Source organism: Epinephelus moara, chromosome 13 (assembly GCF_006386435.1).
Source record: "Epinephelus moara isolate mb chromosome 13, YSFRI_EMoa_1.0, whole genome shotgun sequence".
Lineage (NCBI taxonomy): Eukaryota > Metazoa > Chordata > Actinopteri > Perciformes > Serranidae > Epinephelus > Epinephelus moara.
This window is the reverse complement of record NC_065518.1, coordinates 14,574,444-14,594,234: the sequence shown is the minus strand read 5'-3', so window position 1 is coordinate 14,594,234 and position 19,791 is coordinate 14,574,444. Positions and strand designations below refer to the sequence as shown.

At 41.0% G+C, this 19,791-nt stretch overlaps 1 protein-coding gene across 1 annotated transcript in view; it reads left to right on the top strand.

Moving 5' to 3' along the window:
- tbata (thymus, brain and testes associated) overlaps positions 1 to 7,536 on the top strand; it is a 16,020-nt gene extending 8,484 nt beyond the window's left edge. The window contains exons 5-9 of the mRNA XM_050059668.1: positions 1,390 to 1,539; positions 1,830 to 1,911; positions 6,275 to 6,440; positions 6,537 to 6,577; positions 7,103 to 7,536. Of these exons, the coding sequence (XP_049915625.1) occupies positions 1,390 to 1,539; positions 1,830 to 1,911; positions 6,275 to 6,440; positions 6,537 to 6,577; positions 7,103 to 7,194 (531 nt within the window). The 3' untranslated portion in view covers positions 7,195 to 7,536. The remainder of the gene's footprint in view (positions 1 to 1,389; positions 1,540 to 1,829; positions 1,912 to 6,274; positions 6,441 to 6,536; positions 6,578 to 7,102) is intronic.
- Positions 7,537 to 19,791: the final 12,255 nt, after the last annotated feature.

Here is a 19,791-nt window from a genome sequence, read left to right as displayed (position 1 = left end):
CGCCTCAAGCCTTTCCCAGCTGACCCAGAGCCGGTCGCGGCGCACCATCAAGGCAGAAATACGCCCGCCGGGAGCCGTTCAGCACCGCGGACCGTCGGACTAATGGGATGTCGGACCAATGGGCTGTCGGACCAACGACATGGACCCCCGTCAACACCCACCGGCTGCGTTCGCTGTGCGGACCGGTGCAGCTCCGCCAGACAGTGGGAGTCATGGCGGACCGGTGCAGCTCCGCCAGACAGTGGGAGTCATGAGGATCTTGCGAATTCACGCATAATCGCATGATATAACAAGATGTAGTTTCTATAAACAGAACCACAAAACCAGAGGAGTAGTAGGAAGACATCTTGGTGCACCTCCATGATTAACAGCTCCTCGTCCATGGTGTCCACGGGGTGAAATGACGTCTGAAAACCTCTGACCTGTTGACTTCAGGCCTGCCTCTGCCCATTATAACGTTTTCAAGGTGTAGAGCAGGGAAATATGATCCGCGTGAACACTGTGTATTTTATTTTGAAAATTAACCGGATGTTTTATTTTGTTTCTGTGCATGACTTCCTGCCTGCTGCGTTGTGCTCCGGCATCTGGCAAAAATAGAAGTCCTGTGCATCTGTTGCGGAGGGCTCCGGAGCGCCGTAGCTGTTACGGAGCCGGAACGCAGCACAGCTGCAGCCGGTGGAAGCACACACATTGACTAGAATTGAAACGTATCGGCTCCACTGCCGTTCCAGAGCGCGGATGCAACCCACACGCATCTGGTGGAATTTGGGGGTTAGAGTCAGGATGGCAGCAAAGATAACAATAAACACGGACTAATTCGTCTCATATTGTGCTTGATAGTGGATGATAACATATCTAGTACAGAAATAATCTGCAGATGCTCCGGTTCAAAATGAGACCAAACTTTTGACTCAATTCCCAAAGACCACCATGTTAAAATGCCAAACTTTACAGCAGAAATAAACATGTTTACAGCCTGGTATGAAAATGTTTTTGGTCTCCATAGCTAATTTTCCCACTCATGACAACTGTACGGAGATGAATTTAAATTTGTCCAAATAAAATCACAAATATAATCACATCTGATTAATCGAAGACAATCAATCGAAGGTGGCAACTGTCGAAATGCCAAACGTGTGGCTTCAAATGGGAGTCTACAAACCAATGGGTGGTGTCACAGTGGTTATGTACATTATTTAATACAGTCCATGTGTTCCACACTGTGTGCTTCATCCTATTTTGGCACCTCTTCCCATGTTCCTCAACAAGCTCAACCAATCAAATGTTTTAGATTTTGCCGTGTTTTGTTAATTTATGTTTCTGGTTCACACAGCTTACTTAAGAAAAGATTATACTGGGACATATTTTAAAGTGAAGATTGTGTTCCAGGTCCAACCTGAGGAAGAGTTTGTCCGCCGACAGACCCAATACTCAGCTCAAACTGGAAGAATCATCCCTCCATCCTCAAACTCTTACCAACGCAGATCCTACTCCCAGCGTCTGATGCATCCTCAGCCCTTCCACGATCAAGAAGTTATGGTGAAAATACTCCTCTACTGATTGTTACATCTTCCCAGAGTATTATAGTCTTAAACTGGTGCACAGCCATGTAATATTTTACTGCAGGGAAGAAAAGTTAGCAGACGATTAAAGGGACATTTCCAGTATCAGAGATAACTCTTTTGAGCAGACAGCTTTTGCATGGAGGTGTTGAAAAACAGTCCCCAGCGCCGCTCTGTCACCAGGCAACTTGTGAAATTCACTCGTAACTTTAATATAAATTGATGTTATCTGCTAATGTTGTGACTGACCTGCTGCTCTGTTATCAGGTGTTTGAGCTACTGTGTCAGATCCTGCAGACAGACTCCCTGTCTGCAGTCCAGCAGTGGCTCCTGCTTGCAGGCCAAAGAGGTAAAATGGTTCTTCATTGCAAATAGAAACTGAGTTTTCTTTATAAATAGTGTGAACAATGAAGTGTGGATACTCAGGGTGGGCATTCTGAGTGACTTCCATATTCGAGTGATGACATTAAATTATCATAAAGTACTCTGTTATTTGCCAAAACAAATCTACAAAAAACCTAAGGTAAGAATAGGAATGTAAATTGACTTAAAACGGGAAACAAGTACACTTTTTAATTCCTTTATTCCCAGGCTTCAATAAACCTATTAAAAAATAAACATAAAATTAACATGAGAAAAATCAGCAAACTTTCTGTCCCTGCCATTACGTAGGTTAGAGAGAACCCTATAGGATCGTCTCTGGTGGCCGAAGCTGCTTACCTCCTGCAGAACAAGCTAACACAGCAGCAGCAGCTAACAACCAACACTGAGCCGTTTAACGATACCAAGAAACACATAATGACACCAAAACGGCTCGACTCTGCCGTTGAACCCGTTAATAACCATGAGGTAACATTAGCCATGTGATGCCAACAGTTAACCCAGCTGATGTGCACACTGTGTGGTCGGACTCGCACCAACTGTTCCCCAGCGCAGAGCTCACACTCCTGCAGCTCTACTCTCATGATTTTTATTTGGCCACCTTTACTCTATACCTTCAGCAAATACTGACGTCAAAATTGAGTACTCTTGCCCATCCCTTGTGGATACCTGACCTGCAACCAACAGGACCTGACAGTCTGGGTTCGCACAAATATTTACAAATGATGTTCAGGTCAGGTTCGGAGTACTGGAAATGGTGTTTCAAGCTTCGCTACCCAGTTACTATGTCACCTTTCAGTTTGTTGTCAAAGTGAAACAAGGAAATGGACGAGGCCGTGTAAAGAGGGTGGCCTGCATGTTTCAGCAGCAGCACCGGATTGGAGTATCAGAGTTCCAGATTTCAGATTGTAGCGTTAATGCAGCGGCCTCTCACTCAAGCTAATGCAAACTGACAGTACACAACAGCTTTTCAGCATTTTTCTTTCTCGCTCCTCGTGTGGAAGCACATTTCTCTCCCCTAAAAGGGGGTGCAGCCTTGACGTGATGCCGGAAACATGTGGCCTGAGTCACACGCTTGTGTACCCTTCAGTGCTTTAGAGATGCTGAAAATCATCTTATAGGTATTAAATGCCAATTTGATACCATCAGTACTTCTGACACATCAGTGCGTAGTGTTAGGATATAAATAGGTTGCAGTTTCTATGGTGACACAAGTTCCCAATCTCGTCAACAATCAATTCATTTGACAAACTCTATTTTCATATCTGTGTTTCATTTCGTACATCGAAGTTTGGCGAATTATAAGAGATATTTTATTTATTAATTCATTTACTGAATTGAAATTTAATATCCTGACTTTTTGTGGTCAAGCTCCAGAACTTTGGTTGCATGTTTGTATGTTTTAGCGTCAAAATCTATTTACACAAGCCCCCCTTTAAAGTGTGGGTTTCTGAATGGTTGCTGTTGCTTCATATACACCCCCTAGTCCACTTAATCTGCCTCTTCAGGACTAAGACAAGCCATCTTTGAAAATTTATATATAGATTTTAAGCTTTTCTTTAACCAGGAGTTGTATTCACAAACACTCTGACTCACAGAGAGCTCCTAACTTAGCCTAAAAGAATTAAGTCAGGAGATCTAGCCTAAGAGTGATCTAGGAAGGTTCTCAGAGCAACTCTGAGCAAGGAAGAGACAGAAACTTTTACCGTAGTGAGGGGGCGTAGTTGACCCTGTTGCTAGGTGTGATGCATTCTTTTAACAGATGTAATTGGTTGTCCCTGAGGCTGAAGGAAATGAACTGCATCACAATATGAGACTGAAAGTGAGATCTCTCTGCTGGTGGCAGGTTGAGAGAGACTCAGGTAATCACAGCAGCACTGTTTTTTTCTCATCTTCTTTGTGTTGTGATCATTTAATTTCTGGCATTACAGTGTTATTGCACTGGGTGGAAAATGTGTGTGTATCTTTAATGAGATCGACCACAAACATGACCATGGCAACATCTACTCTAGCATTTTATTAACTCGCTGTCATCCAGTGTTTGGAGAATATTTCTCTGACCTCTGTCTGTCTGCCATTTCTCCTCTGCCTAAGAACCTTGAAAGCCTCTTAAAAGTCCTACACCCTGCTCCTGACAGTTTTTCACCTCAGGAGCTCTCTTAAGGGTTCTTCATCTTTACCAGGACCTAGTTTTAACTTTAAGGGGAAATTCTTAGGCAACATTATAACTCTAAGAATTTTCTTAGAATCTTATCACTAGGAGCAACTCTTTGTACTCGGAAGCTTTGTGAATACGGTCCCAGGTTGGTCCCGTGACAACAATAAAAATTACATAAAAGCACATGGATTTCAGTAACATAAAATGATAAGACAACACAGCTGCAGATAGATAGCCTGGACTCAGTAGACTTCACTCATTCAAGGTCACCATATCTTGAAGCTTGACATCATTCTGCAGATCGTGCCATGTTGTATGTGCAGAGAAACTAAGAGTGCTTTCACACCTGCCCTGTTTGGCTCGGTCCAATCAAACTCAAATTTGTTTACCCCCTAAGTGCAGTTCATTTGGGCAGCTGCGAACACAGCAGTCACACTCAGGTGTGCACCAAAACAACTGGACCGAGACCTTCTTGAAGAGGTGGTCTCGCTCCGGTTACAAATGAACTCTGGTGCAGTTCGTTTGTGGTGAGAACGTGTTCCGACCTCGATCTGAACCAACTGCAGTCACATGACACATTGTTTGTGTTAAACATGAGCATGTTACAGTCCTGGAGGATTATTAATGTGCACCTCCTCCTGTACTGCCTTAATATGCACATTCAGCACATCCAATGCATCAAAACATTGTTTTCTAGTTGGAGCCGCGCCTCGTTTTCAAACTGTATGGTTTGACTAAAATGAACAATGACAGCAATATAGTCCACGATGAGCAGCGCTAAAATCAACCTGCGTAGTTGTCCCTCCATTGTGACATTAGAAAGTGTCACATTTATTTTGCAAGTGTACTCTTCTTCAACGTTTGGTTTACTTCCTGGATTTTTCCCACATGGAAATTCTGACCAATAAAGAGCAGCTTTCTCACACAAGGCATTTGATCTGGTCCGCTTGTAAATGCTGCCGTGAGAACACAAACCAAGAACTTGGACAAGAATTGCATGTTACTGATCTTCTAAATCAGCTCTATTCCTCTAATCGCCTTACTGGCACAGATGCTAAGCAATGTACTGCTGGACACCATGTTAGTTCTGGTTAGTTAAAATCCAGAAATTACACAATAGTACAAACAAATTAACCAGTCGGGGCGGCAGTAAATGTTTCCATAAAAAACTTTAGGCATGGCATCTTTTGGAACCAAAAGTAATCCTTCGGACATGGTACCTAGACTCTGGCTGCACGCCGACATTTTCACAACAAAATAAAACAGGCTGCAGTGAGAGTCTCTCTCCATGGGATATTTAAAAAAAGCGGGTTTTTGTATTTAGTCCTTCTCAGGCAAGCTCAGGGGTTTAGTGTTGCTGGAGCACACAGGAACAACGCTCCACTACACTTTCGTTTCGCCAAGTGAGGATTAGAATATATGCAGTTCACATAATCCGGTCGAAAGATCCATTCATTACTAAAAGTGTATGTCATCCTAAAACACTAAACCAATTTTCAATGTTGTCACAAAATTTAAGGTGTGCTGATGGATTCATGTCGTCATCTCATGCACTGAGTAACATTATAAGTAAACATTCCACCTTAAAAGTCGCCGTGTTCTGCGAGGTAAAATTATTGTATTTGTCAAAGGTGTCTGGTAATCCTGGTGCATCTCCGTAGCAGTACACTGCTTATCTTCTGTGCCTGTCCTCCAGCCTCAGCTGAGAGCATACCAAACACCACAGACTGGTGATTATACACTGACTGACTGTGGATACAGTAAGAACCACATACAGCCCTGCTTGTAAAAAATCTGAACTAACCTTTTCAGTAATAACTGTTATCAGCACTCTAAACTAAATGTAAGTGCTTGCTGTTAACTGCTGAGTGGGTATTTCTATTAGAAAAATCCTCATTAGGATGGAGATGGAGTCGACCTTTAGGTGATTCAATTTAAATCAATTTATAAAGTAGTTCACCAAATTTTCATTTAAATTCTGCTATTGAAAAATTAGTTAAGGATTTATCGCAAGGGCCTTAATCTTTGCAAATGATCATCTCTATTAAGTTTCTATTCATCAGTTAATACAGTTCATTAAATTAACCACTGAAAGAGCGTGTAATTTCTCTGCTGATGAAAAGAATCACTGAGCTGTTTTTTCCTGGTAATGTGTGATGTGATGCACCCGCAGAGAAAGACCTGGTGATGGGGATGATCAAACAAGCTCTGGATGGTGTTGACCTCTCGGGTCATCAGCAGCAGAGCCTCCAGCAGCTTCAGGCTCTTAATCCTGGCGCATCCCCATCGTTGTACCGTGCATCATCTGACCTGTCTTGGAGAAAACCACAGAGAGCGAGGTCAGGAAGAACTCTTTGATTTGAATCCATTCTTCTGTTAAAATCTTAAAGCTCCATGTTATTAACGGTGTTTATTATTATTATTAACCTCCACAGCTCATGCGAAGTGAATCGAGCTTTCAGCGCTGACAAACCAGGTAATTTAATGTACTTCTTTTCTCAGTCTTAATGACATCTCTCTTCCTATACAGTATATATCAACCAAGACACATTTTCACGGCACAGCAGGAATTCCTGGAAGTTACTGAAGTCCTTTTAAATGTATTTGAAATGTATTTCTTTTCCTCCACAGAAATTGTACTGATCTTTCCTACATGCTAATGCATTTGATTGTTCTGTTTCCACAATGGTATTATTACGTTATTTAAAGTAATACACTAGAGGGGACAAAAGGACACCACAGTCACAGTGGTGATTTTGCACAGCTTCAGAGTGTACCGTAGTTTTCTGTATTCTTCAGTGAAAGTATGCTTAACATAGGTGAAAGGATGCCTCTCATGGAAACAGTCTTTGGTATAGAAGGCTTTATGTTTCCTTGAAATCAAGAAAATCAGAGTATTCTCACACTTGTGTAAGCTCCTCACGCACAACAGACACCATACAAAAGATAGACCTATTGCAAATTACTGGCGTTGTATGGCTACTTGAATTTTCTTTTGCAGAGAGGATTGGAGATTCGGAGGTCCTTGAAATCCACACGGAAGCTCAAAATAATCTTCAAGATCAGCCACTTAAGCACACAGAGAGTGCTTAAAGTTCCCTGACTTACTCTGTAGTGGTAACTCCATTATAGTTTTCTTACTACGAGAACGGACTGGTTCCCTTGTTTACTGGTCTCTTCATATACTACAGGTTTTCTTAAGCATATTTGCTGCATAGATGTTTCTTAGAAACACGAGCCAATCTAATGAAAGGAGTTCTCCAGATTACATTTGCACTTAAATAATACAATGTACAATAGGCAGGATACATGATACTGTGGATGATGTTGCATTACTGTATCACTTGTCTGGAGGATCATGTTGTCAAGCTGAGAAAAGCAGAGGGACAAGTTAAACAAGTGTAACCTGTTTGCAGGGAAATAAAACTTAAACGATATGTTCATGTGGCTTCATGTGTGCAAAAAATAATTTCAGGTTTTGGGGAGTTTGGTGGTAACAAAGCTAAAAATGCTTAATCAGTTTTTCCTATCATGCTATGTGTCGCCACACTGGAAAATTTGTCCAGACATTTATGGGTTCCAGATGATCCATCCTGACGACGTTGGTGACTTCAGCCCCTTTTACACTGCCAGATTTACCGTGATTGTTGGGCCGTTTTGCCGGCAAGCTGTGAGCATTTAGACACACAGAGCCGGATTGGCGAGTTGATCGGAGGTGCCCAATTTTCCACCTCGTAGGGTAGACATATTGGCGCAACCCTTTTAGTTTAAAAAGACCAAGACGGCCTTCCGCAACAGGAGGGGCTGTTGAAGACTTGTGGGAGGAGCTGTTGATGACGCCGCACATGCAACCCACTGGCGATGGATAAACAGGAAACAGCTGATAGCAGGAATTAGTGAGCAGCTAGTAGCAAGAGGGAAACACAAACCTGACAGACACTGTAAAGATGAGCAACTGGGGAGACAAGGAATTGCGCGCCCTCCTTGCCCTCGCAAATGAAGACGCCATTAACCATCAGATGTCGTGGACGGTGAAGAACGGGCCGTCTTACAAGAGAATCACCGAAGGACTGACCAGCCGCAGCTTCCCTCCCACGTCACTGTTTACGTCACACGCTGAGCTACATGTTTTGTTACTTGCTCACGCCCCCTATTGCCCCGAAAAAGGTGCATTCTGTATAAACAGAAGTTTATACTGCCAATGCTGAAAGAAGACTGATTGAGCTTTCCTGCAAATTTGCACAACTACAGTCTAAAAAGGGCTTTTTTGTCAAACGCCACCATGAGGTCAACCCCGTCTCACTCCTAACTCATTAAATACAGATGCTTAGTCAGTGGCCCTCGGTGTCAGATACCAACGCACCAAGGCACAGTGGTGTAATGGTCATTTCCCTTATTCTTTAAGGGGTTGCTGGGGAGCTGGAGCCTATCCCAGCTGACATTGGGCAAGAGGCAGGGTGCACCCTGGACAGGTCGCCAGACTATCACAGGGCTGACACATAGAGACAGACAACCATTCACACTCACATTCACACCATTTACATGAGGCAATTTAGAATCACTAATTAACCTGCATGTCTTTGCATGTCATTTTCCTTACGTCGTTACTACAAGATAAAACTGTAAGGTTTGACGAATACATGGTCCCAGCTTGCGAGTTACTGTAGCTCATATCCGTAAGTGCTTTATCGTAGGCAACTGGACTTGCTTGCGTTTCTTGAAGACGTTTCGCCTCTCATCCGATAAAGCACTTACGATTACCATGACCTGGATGACTGAGAATCTTCACCGACGAGTTAGATCATAGTTAATCACATAAGGACAAGTGCAACAAGTGCAGTTAGGTTTTGATTTCCAGTCAAACACAAACACATTAGATGCTAAATGCTAGTGACTACATTCCACTCAACAATGAGGCCAACTCCATGATGGAAGCAGAAAATGGCATCCCATAGCAGAGAGGGCAAGTAATGATTCAAACACCAGACTTTCACCCAAGAACTGCTGTTCATGTCTGTATTTCCAAACAGCTGACCTGTGTACTGCCACTGACCAAGAATATGTTAACCAGGTTGAGATTTGTGGTTCTGAGTGAAATGTCTTGACAACTATTGGATGGACAGCTGTAAAAATTTGTTCAGACATTTATGCTCCGGTCAAAGTTTTAATATATCCAATACTTTGGTTGCTGATGAAATACCTGCAAAACACACGACGTTTGTCCTTCTCAGTTAAAGTGCTTTTAAGTAAATGTTACCACAGCAACATTGGCTATAGCAAAGCTGTGTCTATACAGCCTCAAAGTCTTGCTTTGACACAATACATTGTGACATATAGAGGTTTTTATATCTCATATTGTTTCACCGTGGCCAGAAAAGGTCATTGCAATTCTTAAGTTGCAATGTATTTAACAACAAAGAGACACTGCTGAAACCAACTGGAGCTGAAGGAAGTGCTGCACACATCTTTTGCTTAATCACCAGCAGACCAGATCAGCTTTTTTCCCTTGAGAAGAGTTGACAACATTGGTGCCAAAGGAAATACTTGAATTTAAAAATAGGGTTGGACTGAGAAATTAGCTGAGTTTGAATTCATAAATACTGCACGCCATTTATTAGCATCATTCTGTACGATGGAGGTGCTATGTCTTCTTTCTCTGCCCCTTCTGTTTGGGATAAAAGGTTTGAGAATTCAGTAGCAACAGAGAGTACAGTCCCATTACATCACATGGCAGATCAGACGGGATTTTACAAAATATCATCAAGATCAAGATGAAATGTCACAATATCTGAAGATATTTATAGAAATGATTCAGGCAAATTGTTGGTGCTCAGCTGTAGCATTTACATCAAACAACGTTCAGGAGAAGCTGTCATTTAAAGCAGCCCAGACTTTGACTTTACGGCAATATTTAAATATTAAAACAGTCAACTAATTAGTATCTTTACTTATGCCACGACTGCCCCAATCTGACCACTATCCTATTACAATCTTTTGGAAAGGTCAAGACAGTGCAATTAACTTCAATAACATCCTTGTGTAAGCCATTAGAAACCATGAAATCTGCTCGCTAACAACTCCAAGTGTGATGCACAGGTTCCTGCTCTACAAATTAAGTAAAATAAACACGACTACTGACAAAAAAAATTCACATTTACTGACTTGAAACAATCCATTGAAGACGCAGATCAATGCAAAAGGAAACACGACAAGGGAGAAGTGGTTTGATCAAATTACCAACTGAGGCATCTGTCAAAACAAAACGGCAGCAACCCTGCAGATTAAAAGAAGTATAAACACATCGTCTTTTATAATTATAAAAACAGAAACAAACTCAAAACTCATTTTGGGGATAAGATTCAGAAAATCAAAAACAAATCAAATCTATAACCAATGGTAAATGGACACAGCAGGCTGTGCAGAGGGAAGGGATTCACAGTGTGTTTGTCTGCTCTAACGTGAGCTGCAAATATTACCAAGCCCATCGACTAGAACAGATGTAATGATAATTACAGCTATCATGATTTTTGGTGTTGATTAGAGTTGAGAACGCAGCGTCCTGAACTGTAGTAAGAGATAATCCTCCCTTCCAAACCGGAGGGTTCAGTCATTTAGTACAAATTCAAGGAAAAGCACATTTTCTTGTGTGACAGCCAATAATAACCAAAACTGAACCGCTGACTTTTCTCTGCATCACAGAAATAATCATGACAGCAAACAAAAGCAGTGAGGGACCGCTGCAGCTCACTGGAAATATGGGTCAGTACGCGATCGCAGACCGGACCCTGCCTCTCTCAGTGCTTTTTTTTAAGTTACTGTGCTAGTCAAAAGGACAGATAAAACCAGCCTTATTGTTTGTATCACCAACCAATATATTAATATAGACCTCGGTCTCATAACAACGACTGTATATTATGTTCAGTTTTTGGGAGACAGGGTTGTAATATGAATGAAAAACAGAAGAGCAGATTGCCTTGAAACCTCAGCTCCAAGTTGGTCCAGTGGTCTGAAAACAAGGTTAACTGCATTCATTTTTAAAAGCTATCTTCACATTATTGACAGACACACTGTATGAATTACTGTATTAATTTAATATTGATGATACACTTTTGACAGACAGTAAAAAACCTTGATATAAAACCACAAACTAGAAGAGTTTTCGGTAAGAAAAGGGTGTCTACAGGTGTCAGACCGTTAAATTTAAGACACCTTCTAAACAAATTTAGGACAGAGTTTTGGACAAATCATATAATACTTATCTAGGCTTCGCAAGTTACAATTGCACGCAAGCATTATTTATATATGGTCTTGTGCAGAGGTAAGTGTCATGTAGGAATATGGTTATCAGAGTGAGTTAAACATGCGCAAGGATGCGTTTAACATAATGACTATGATGTTCAAACGTCAGCTGTTTATCACCAGTTTTCAAACACGACCTCCCTGTCATACATTCTCGTGTCAGCACGGTGGACGCGGAGCCTCCAAGCATTCCTATGAGACAGCGCTGAGCAGGTTTTTTTCATGCAGCAAAGCGAGACGGTCATTGGATAAATGGGACAAAATCGTCACTTCCAGGGAGGCTCAGCTTCCCTGGGACCTAATGGAGTGGTAGGCGGGAGAGGATGCTTGGTGTATGCATGATGATTGGAGGAATTGTCTAAAAGGCTGAACCCCATTGTGGTTGACAGCGCTTTGGAAATACACACCGGCACTGGCAAGATGTTAGAGACTAAGAAGTTTCACATGTGCCCTACAGAGAAGTTAGAGTTACAGCAGGCGTTTGTGTCCTTAACTTTTTTTTATTTTTTGTCAAATGTAATTAAGTATTGGCTTTTGTTTCTCACCACCAAGAAGGAATACTCATCTAGGCTGGGTAGGCTAAGGTCTGATCAAACACATATCCAGTGGACCGCTTGAAGGACACTATATTTCAGCAACAAAAAAATTGGTAAATGTCAGGTATAAATAGCACTGAGTTTTGCACTTGCAACGTGAAAGGGATTTTTCATCCAATAAAGTGCGAGAAAATGTTGGACTTTTTCAAAAAAAATATAAGGTATAAACAGCCTTTTTACAAGAAACCCATTTAGTTGATAAAGAGCACATGGAACTCAAGCCACACTGGGTAGGCCAGGCACATTATTCATCATTTTCTTCAAACAGCAGAGGAGTTGCTATATTAATACACAGGGCCACTCCAGTTGCACTATGTAAAAGGACTCAGAAGGTAGATATGTCCTTGTCCATGGTACGATTTATGGTGAACATATATACCCCTAATGCACCACCTCCTTCGTTTTGGAGTAGGGAAGCAGCAGACTTGGAGGAGCACAAAAGCTTTTTTACAGTGCTGGGAGGTGATTGTTGTTACATGATATTAACTTGACAGATGTGTCGAGAACCTTGAACCCATCAACCCGAGACTTCACACTCTATTCTAATCCACACAATTCCTTCTCTCGAATTGACCATTTCTTTGCACCACCACGGATCATAGGACAAGTGATTACATGTAACATAGGATCTATCCACATAAGTGGTCATGCCCCAGTTTATCGAGAAATGACCATGAGAGATCTGGTACACAAAGGTGGTGATTTCCTTCATACTTTCTTAATGACAAAAGATAGATTTATTCTTAAATATATATGACATCAGTGAAACAAACCCTGAATTTCTCTGGGAATCTGCAAAGGCTTTTATCAGAGGATTCACTATCTCATACATGTCACATCGAAAGAGAACACTGTTGTTGAAGCAAACTAAACTGGAAACAGACCTAAAAAAAAAAGTGGAGTTAGCTCACAAATCTAATCCAACTAAAACAAACCTAACTAAAGTCCACACTATTAGGGCCACGCTAAATTCAATTCTGAATGAGAAAGCTTCTAGGGCATTATTTTACCAACGACTGAATGAATATGGAAACAAACCTAGTAAATACTTGGCACGCCTACTTAATCAGAAACAATTCAAAACAAAATTCCACTGGTCCTCAAACGATGATATCTCTATAATATTTTTTGAAATATTAAATAAATTAATTTCAATATACACAATGCCATCAAAATAACACAACACTTTAAATAAAAATACGTAAAGGGGCTCTATATGACATTCAGAGCATTTCTATGATTCAGAGGTTGTCTGCACACGGCTCTCAACATGGAGGTAGGTGAACTGGTGGCTAGCAGCTAATGGTGCTAACAACGGCAACAGCGCTGGCAGAGCTAACAGTGTTATGCAGGGGTTACAGTGGACGTGGAGGCACAGCGATGCGTGGTGATTTTCCATGCAAGGGCTGCCCATGTCATTTCCACCAGAGCTGGCTGGTCTATTTTATCCACGAGCCACGAACAAATCTGTAGGGCTGTAGTCTCCTGGTTGACTGGTCGATTATTTGTTTCATATGCTCTCGTCCGGTCGAACAATCGCCATGTTACTTTCATAAGGAGAAAAGTGCTACATCAGTAGCTTTCCAGGATTAATCCATTATTCTCTTCGGCGGGGGACAGGCTAAGTTTCCTGTGAAAATGGTGTCAGTTTCTGTATACTGACACCATTTCCCTCAGTGGAAACAAAGCTTGCATTCACTTGTATTTCACAGATAAGAAACAATGAATTGTGAAGACAATAAAGCCTCCACTAAAATAGCATTTTAAGTCTTGTGTGTGATTTATCCTGGCTTCATATGAGCAGAGGAAATCTCCGCTCGTCACTAGGCTAATTTATACAGTGTAAAATGCCATAGTCTGGAGCTAACAACGTTAGCATGTTGTATTTGCTTGGAAAACGTGTTTAGCATAAGACAGTTGTTTTGTCGGTGAATCTTGTGAGTTGTAATGGAGCCGAATTATGTGCCGTTACCTTTGTTAAATGTTGCTGTTGTCCCTGAGTTTATATGAGAAGAGGGAAAGATCGCTAGCTGCTAGGCTAATTTATACAATGTAAAATGCCATAGGCTTGTGCTACTAACGTTAGCATGTTGTATTTGTGGGGGAAATGTGTCCAGATAAAGACAAGTGTTTGTCTGTCAATGCTGCGATTTATGATGAAGCCAATTTGCGTACTTGTGTTTGAAATTGTCTCTATTAAGCCATATTTAATGTGTGTTTAATGTGTGTTTTGAGTCATCTAAACTTTACAGCACTTGACAGAGTTCTCCACTGCCAACTAGTGTTTTGGAGGTGTAACTGCAGAGTGACACAGACACACCACCGCAGAGGTAAAAATAACGTACAGATTTTTTTTTTTTCCCCAAGACTAATCAATTAGTTGAAGATTATGTACAACTTAGATTTTCTTTGGTTGACTACAGCCCTACACATCTGGCAAGAAACACACTTATAATCTACTCTGAAAGATATAAAGGATATAGATATAGAGGATCTGATTGTGTTAAATGATAAAATATGCATCCTGTGTTTCCACATATTTGTCAGTTGTGTTTAAACAGAAAGCGAGAGATGATAAGCAGACACACATGCACAAACTCGCACACACAGATACACACACACACACACACACACACACACACACACACACAAGCAAACACAGACAGAGCTCTACATGTGATTCAGAGAGAGCAGAGGAGCAGAATTACTTATTACTTGACTGGCACGGAGAAATGCACTTACGGTGTGAACGGCCAGGTGTGCAACAACTGGCATATCAGGTTGCTTCCACATCCATTGTGAACATGGCTTTAATCAGTTGGACTTATGCGATGCTGCCATTTCAGTATCAGCAGTAACTGCTGTATGAGCGCATTGCAGAGTGGCAGTAAATAGGAACTCCTTTGCAGCCGGATGATCTACCACAGAGAGGCTCAGATTACACCACACACAGAGGTAGTGTGATTTCATTCTCTGCTCTGGATGCTGTTACCCCCTTTCATCTTTACACAGCAAAAGTTGTTGCTGCTATATTAATTCTGTGACTGCTGTATACAGAACCTTTAATATCCCTGAAATGTATTTTATTATCAGGACATCAGCCGCAAATATATGTCACATTCATGAACATAGCGTGCACATACATCCATGATTGCACTGTGATGGGAAGATATATTATAATTAACAATATAAAAACACTGTAGTCGTGGCTCCAAATGGGAACTATTGGGAGGAGAAGTGCGGATGAGGAGGAGAATATTGTCACTTGCCATCTTGCAACTTAAGTAGATGACAATCAACTGATTGCAAGTGCTAGTGGCTACTCATGCAGCACTATTAAACACTTCACAGCACCTGATGAGGGGCTGGTGCTTGCAGTCTAAGAGAGTCGTGTGACAGATGTTTTCAGCTGATATGCTGATGGTAAATTACATTTCAGGGATACTAAAGGTTCCGCATACAACATTCAGGGTATTAATATAGCACCAAAGAAATGCAACTTGGCTTTAGAACAGGGGTCAGCATCCTTAATTACCCAAAGGGCCATTTGTGAACAAAAACAATTCAGAAAGCTCTGCCTGGAGCCATAAAACATATTACTTGAATAATGAATATGGGCAGCAGGTGTATGGTGACGTTAAGTCATATTTTGGAAGTCTAAGGCAAAGCCGTGGGCTCAAAATGGGAGGAGCTGCTTGGTGTGTGGACTTAGGCCCCGATCTCACAGAAAGCATTTAGCAGGTTACAATTGAATGTTCAATTGAATGCCAGTAGTGACAAAAAAAACAACACATAAAACGCTTGCTACACCTTTATATTGTTGCCAGGCAACCACGCTATCACTGCCTTACCCTAATCTTCCACTGTAATCAATCAACTGTTTATTCTGGCTTGCTAAAACTACCTACTTATTTTCACAGTAATTAGTGGCTAGTTACTAAAACTGACAGGCAGAAGGTAAAGTCGTACAGCTCTGGGTGTCAAGCAACCGCTACCACCAGTTTCTCCCCCATTGCTTACCAAATTGTTGTCATGAACACCACAGAAGGCCCGCCTCTCAATTATCCAAATGGACAATGGGAAAAAGGGGCAATGACATGGGGTGCTTTTCCGCTCTGAGCTGAAGTTTTTTTCTGGAAAAAACGCGAGGCACCTAGAGCGCAGAAACGTGAGGCGCAAAGCAACCTAAAAAGCAATTTAAAAAACCACCTCCAGCTGCTAAAACACTTTTTGTGTGATCGGGGCCATATTTGTTTTCTACTTTGCCGGACGCTTCTTTGGTCCGGCTCCCACTCCATTGGATATTGGGATGTGCATGTCTTTTGTACAGTTTTTGATGTAAGCACCAATAGTCAACCCTACAATATCGATATCGAGGTATCTGATATACCAGCCCTGCTCCTGTGTGAACTGTCTGTAGGTTAATAGTGTAGATCTACTGTGTTTATGTCGACGATCTGAGGCTAGATGGATCTTGCCTGAGTTTCCAACTTGGAATTCGGACTTTTCCGTGTCAGAGGTAGTTTTTCCCGCCCAAGTTCTTAGTACAATGGACTGCAGCACAGGTTTAATAATTTTAAAAATATCTTCAAGGAAAAGATATTGGCAACAAGTAGTGGTAGGTCCATTCTCTTCGATTAATTTAGCCCAAACTAATTATTACCAGACACAGTGAAACTTCTCAAACTGACTGGAGTGGCATTATTCAACCCCAGAAACAAGTCTGAAATCCATTGTGCTTTTCACAGATGGCACACAGTCATTAACTGTTCCTTGTGACAGAGCCTGGATTTAGAAAAGCGAGTGAGCACATTGTGTCAGCAGAAAGGCGTCGACACAAACGAATCTGCAGCTGAGACAGGAACCATTGTGCTCACTCTGGAGACAGATGAATCTCTTTTCAGTCTATTTCAGACACCTGCAAACTTTTACTTATTCTCAATAAATATCACAAGTCTGAAAAGCTTTCTCAAAATGCCACCAAGGTGATCGCTTGACTGGAAAGCAAATGCATCAAACCATAGCTGCTCAGGTAAAACACAAGAAGGAGGATTCTAAATATTTGTGTTATACATGACACTGCCATTTACAGTGTTAATGACCTTTACTGTGAAATGGAAAGTGAACAAACAGCTTAATAAAATGTAAAATAACCAAAGAGGCACAAAAAATAAGACGCAGAATGCGATGCAAAATAGCCACAAAGAGACACAAAAAGTGACACAAAACAACCACAAATTGACATTAGACACAAAATGAGATGTAAAACCACAAAAAGACTCAAAATACGATGCAAAATGACCACAGACACAAAATAAGTCGCAAAACAACCACCAAAAAGACACAGAATGAGACAAAAAAAATGACGTCAGACACAAAATTAAATGCAAAACAACCACAAAGACACAAAATGATTACAAAGAGAAAAAATGACCTCAGAAGATACAAAATTAAATGCAAAATGACAACAAAATTAAATGTAAAATGACCAAAGAGGCACAAAAAATAAGACGCAAAATGTTATGCAAAATAACCACAAAGAGAGAGATACAAACAATGACAAAAAACAACTGCAAAACGACCAAAGAAGATACAAAATGAAATGTGAAACAACCACAAAAAGACTCAAAATGAGATGCAAAATGACCACAGAGATACAAAATAGAGAAAAAACAACCACAGAGACACAAAATGATTACAAATGGGAAAAAGACCTCAGAAGATACAAAAATAAAAGCAAAATGACCACAAATGTAAAATGACCAAAGGGGCACAAAAAGATGTAAAGAGACACAACATGACGACAGACTCACAAAATGACCACAACAGAGATAAGAACTTCCAAGAGACAAAAAATAACAATAAAGACAAACCAAAAGACTTTAAACAACAAGGCTGTTCTACTGCAATAGAAGTGTTCTGTGCCTCTTTCAGTCAGGGGGTATTGCTCTTGTAGTTGGGGCGGAGCACCTTTTATATGTTTGCGCCCATTGTCTCATAATCCATCCATGAATATGCGCGCTTCATTCTGTGTCATCACATGACATAACATGCTTTATCATGTACTAAATTATATGTAACACATGATACAGCTATTTTGTAGTCAAAAAGAAAGAACAGGAAGATCTACAGCCTCGTCAAGACAAAAACAGTCAGCCATTAGATACTCAAAAATAACAGACATTACTTCATTTCGTACAAACAAGGTGTGCATTCCAAGACCCATATGACCATACTAGTTAGTATGCCAGAAAAAGGTTTAGTATGTCCCAATACACAGTGTGTCGAATGCGATATGCCAAAAATTCCAGTAGTCTCACTGATAAAGTATTTGATTTATAAAACTGTGTCTGCCTGCCAGTGTGCCGTTTGCTTTTACAAACCAAAATCAACTTGGAGCGCTACCAGCGGAGCTAAAGCTAAAGCCAAAGCCAAAGCCGTTTCCAACAACTGGTGTTCATCTGTAGCCATCTTGCAGTGTTTACTGACTGATTCTGGACTTCGTCGTCGCAGCGCTGTCGTCATCTGTTTAGCTCGCCGCTGGCCCGCCTGTATCAGATACACTGATGTGATTGGTGCAGCTCGGCTCCAACGGCATGGGTAATGAGCATCATTACTGACTGCCAGAGTGACTCGCTGAGCAAATTCAAATTGTGCTCTAGCGAGAACTCCGGATTTCCAGGGTAACAATGTATGCAGTTATGACCTAAAAGTTAAAACTACATACAGTGCAAAGTAACAACAGCAGAACACGGGGTTGACCTGCATCTCTAGAAAGCTTGGCAAATGGCGTTTCATTTTATCGCTACGGTAACGCTAAAAAATAATATCATTAAAGTCTTTTTCTTTTTACATAAAATTTTGTGCTATGGACTGAAACGGGTGTATAAGCAAGAGGGTCCAAGTTCTGATTTGATTCCATTTAATTTATTTATTTCGAACATTGAAGTAATAAAATAAAATAGAATATATTGTAGAAAAAAACCCTACAAAACAGAGACAACCAATAAATGATAAAAACAGATTTACAATGAGAAACATAAATCAACATTTCATATCCGAAAAGGAGCAGGAAGAAGCACTATTCTCGTCTAACCCGACCCCCATTCCCAAACTATACTAATCCATCACTAATCGATCAACCACACATTTACGCCACTGCACTTCTTCATACCTGATAACCAACATTACTGTGTACAGAACAAATATGAAAATACGAATTGAGAAAACCAACAACAGAATCACCCCGAGTGTGCTTTACATTCCCTCTACTCATTTCTGTACCCTGTGAAGATGCTGTCTTTGTACCTCCTTTTAAACTGTCTGATATATTTACTTTGTTTGCTTTCTTTACCCAGTGTGTTCCACAAAATCACCACACAAGATGATATACACATACTTGTCAGAGTGGTGCAAAAACAATTTCAAATTTCAAGGCACAATGTTATGACAATAACAATGAAAAAGGAGAGGAGGAAGGCGTGTTCGTAGGCAGAGAGAGAAGAGGAAAGGCAAGAGTCTACAACTAAGAGTAGGGACTTTGAATGCTGGGATTATGACAGGGAAAGATAGAGAGTTGGCTGACATGATGCAGAAGAGGAAGGTGGATATACTGTGTGTTCAGGAGACCAGTTGGAAAGGTAGCAAGGCTAGAAGCTTAGGAGCAGGGTTCAAGCTGTTTTATTATGGTGTGGATGTGAAGAAATGTTATCAGAGTGTCAGAGAGGGTGATGAGTCTGAAGATAGAAATTGAAGGTGTGATCACTGTTGTTAGTGCCCCACGGGTAGGATGTGA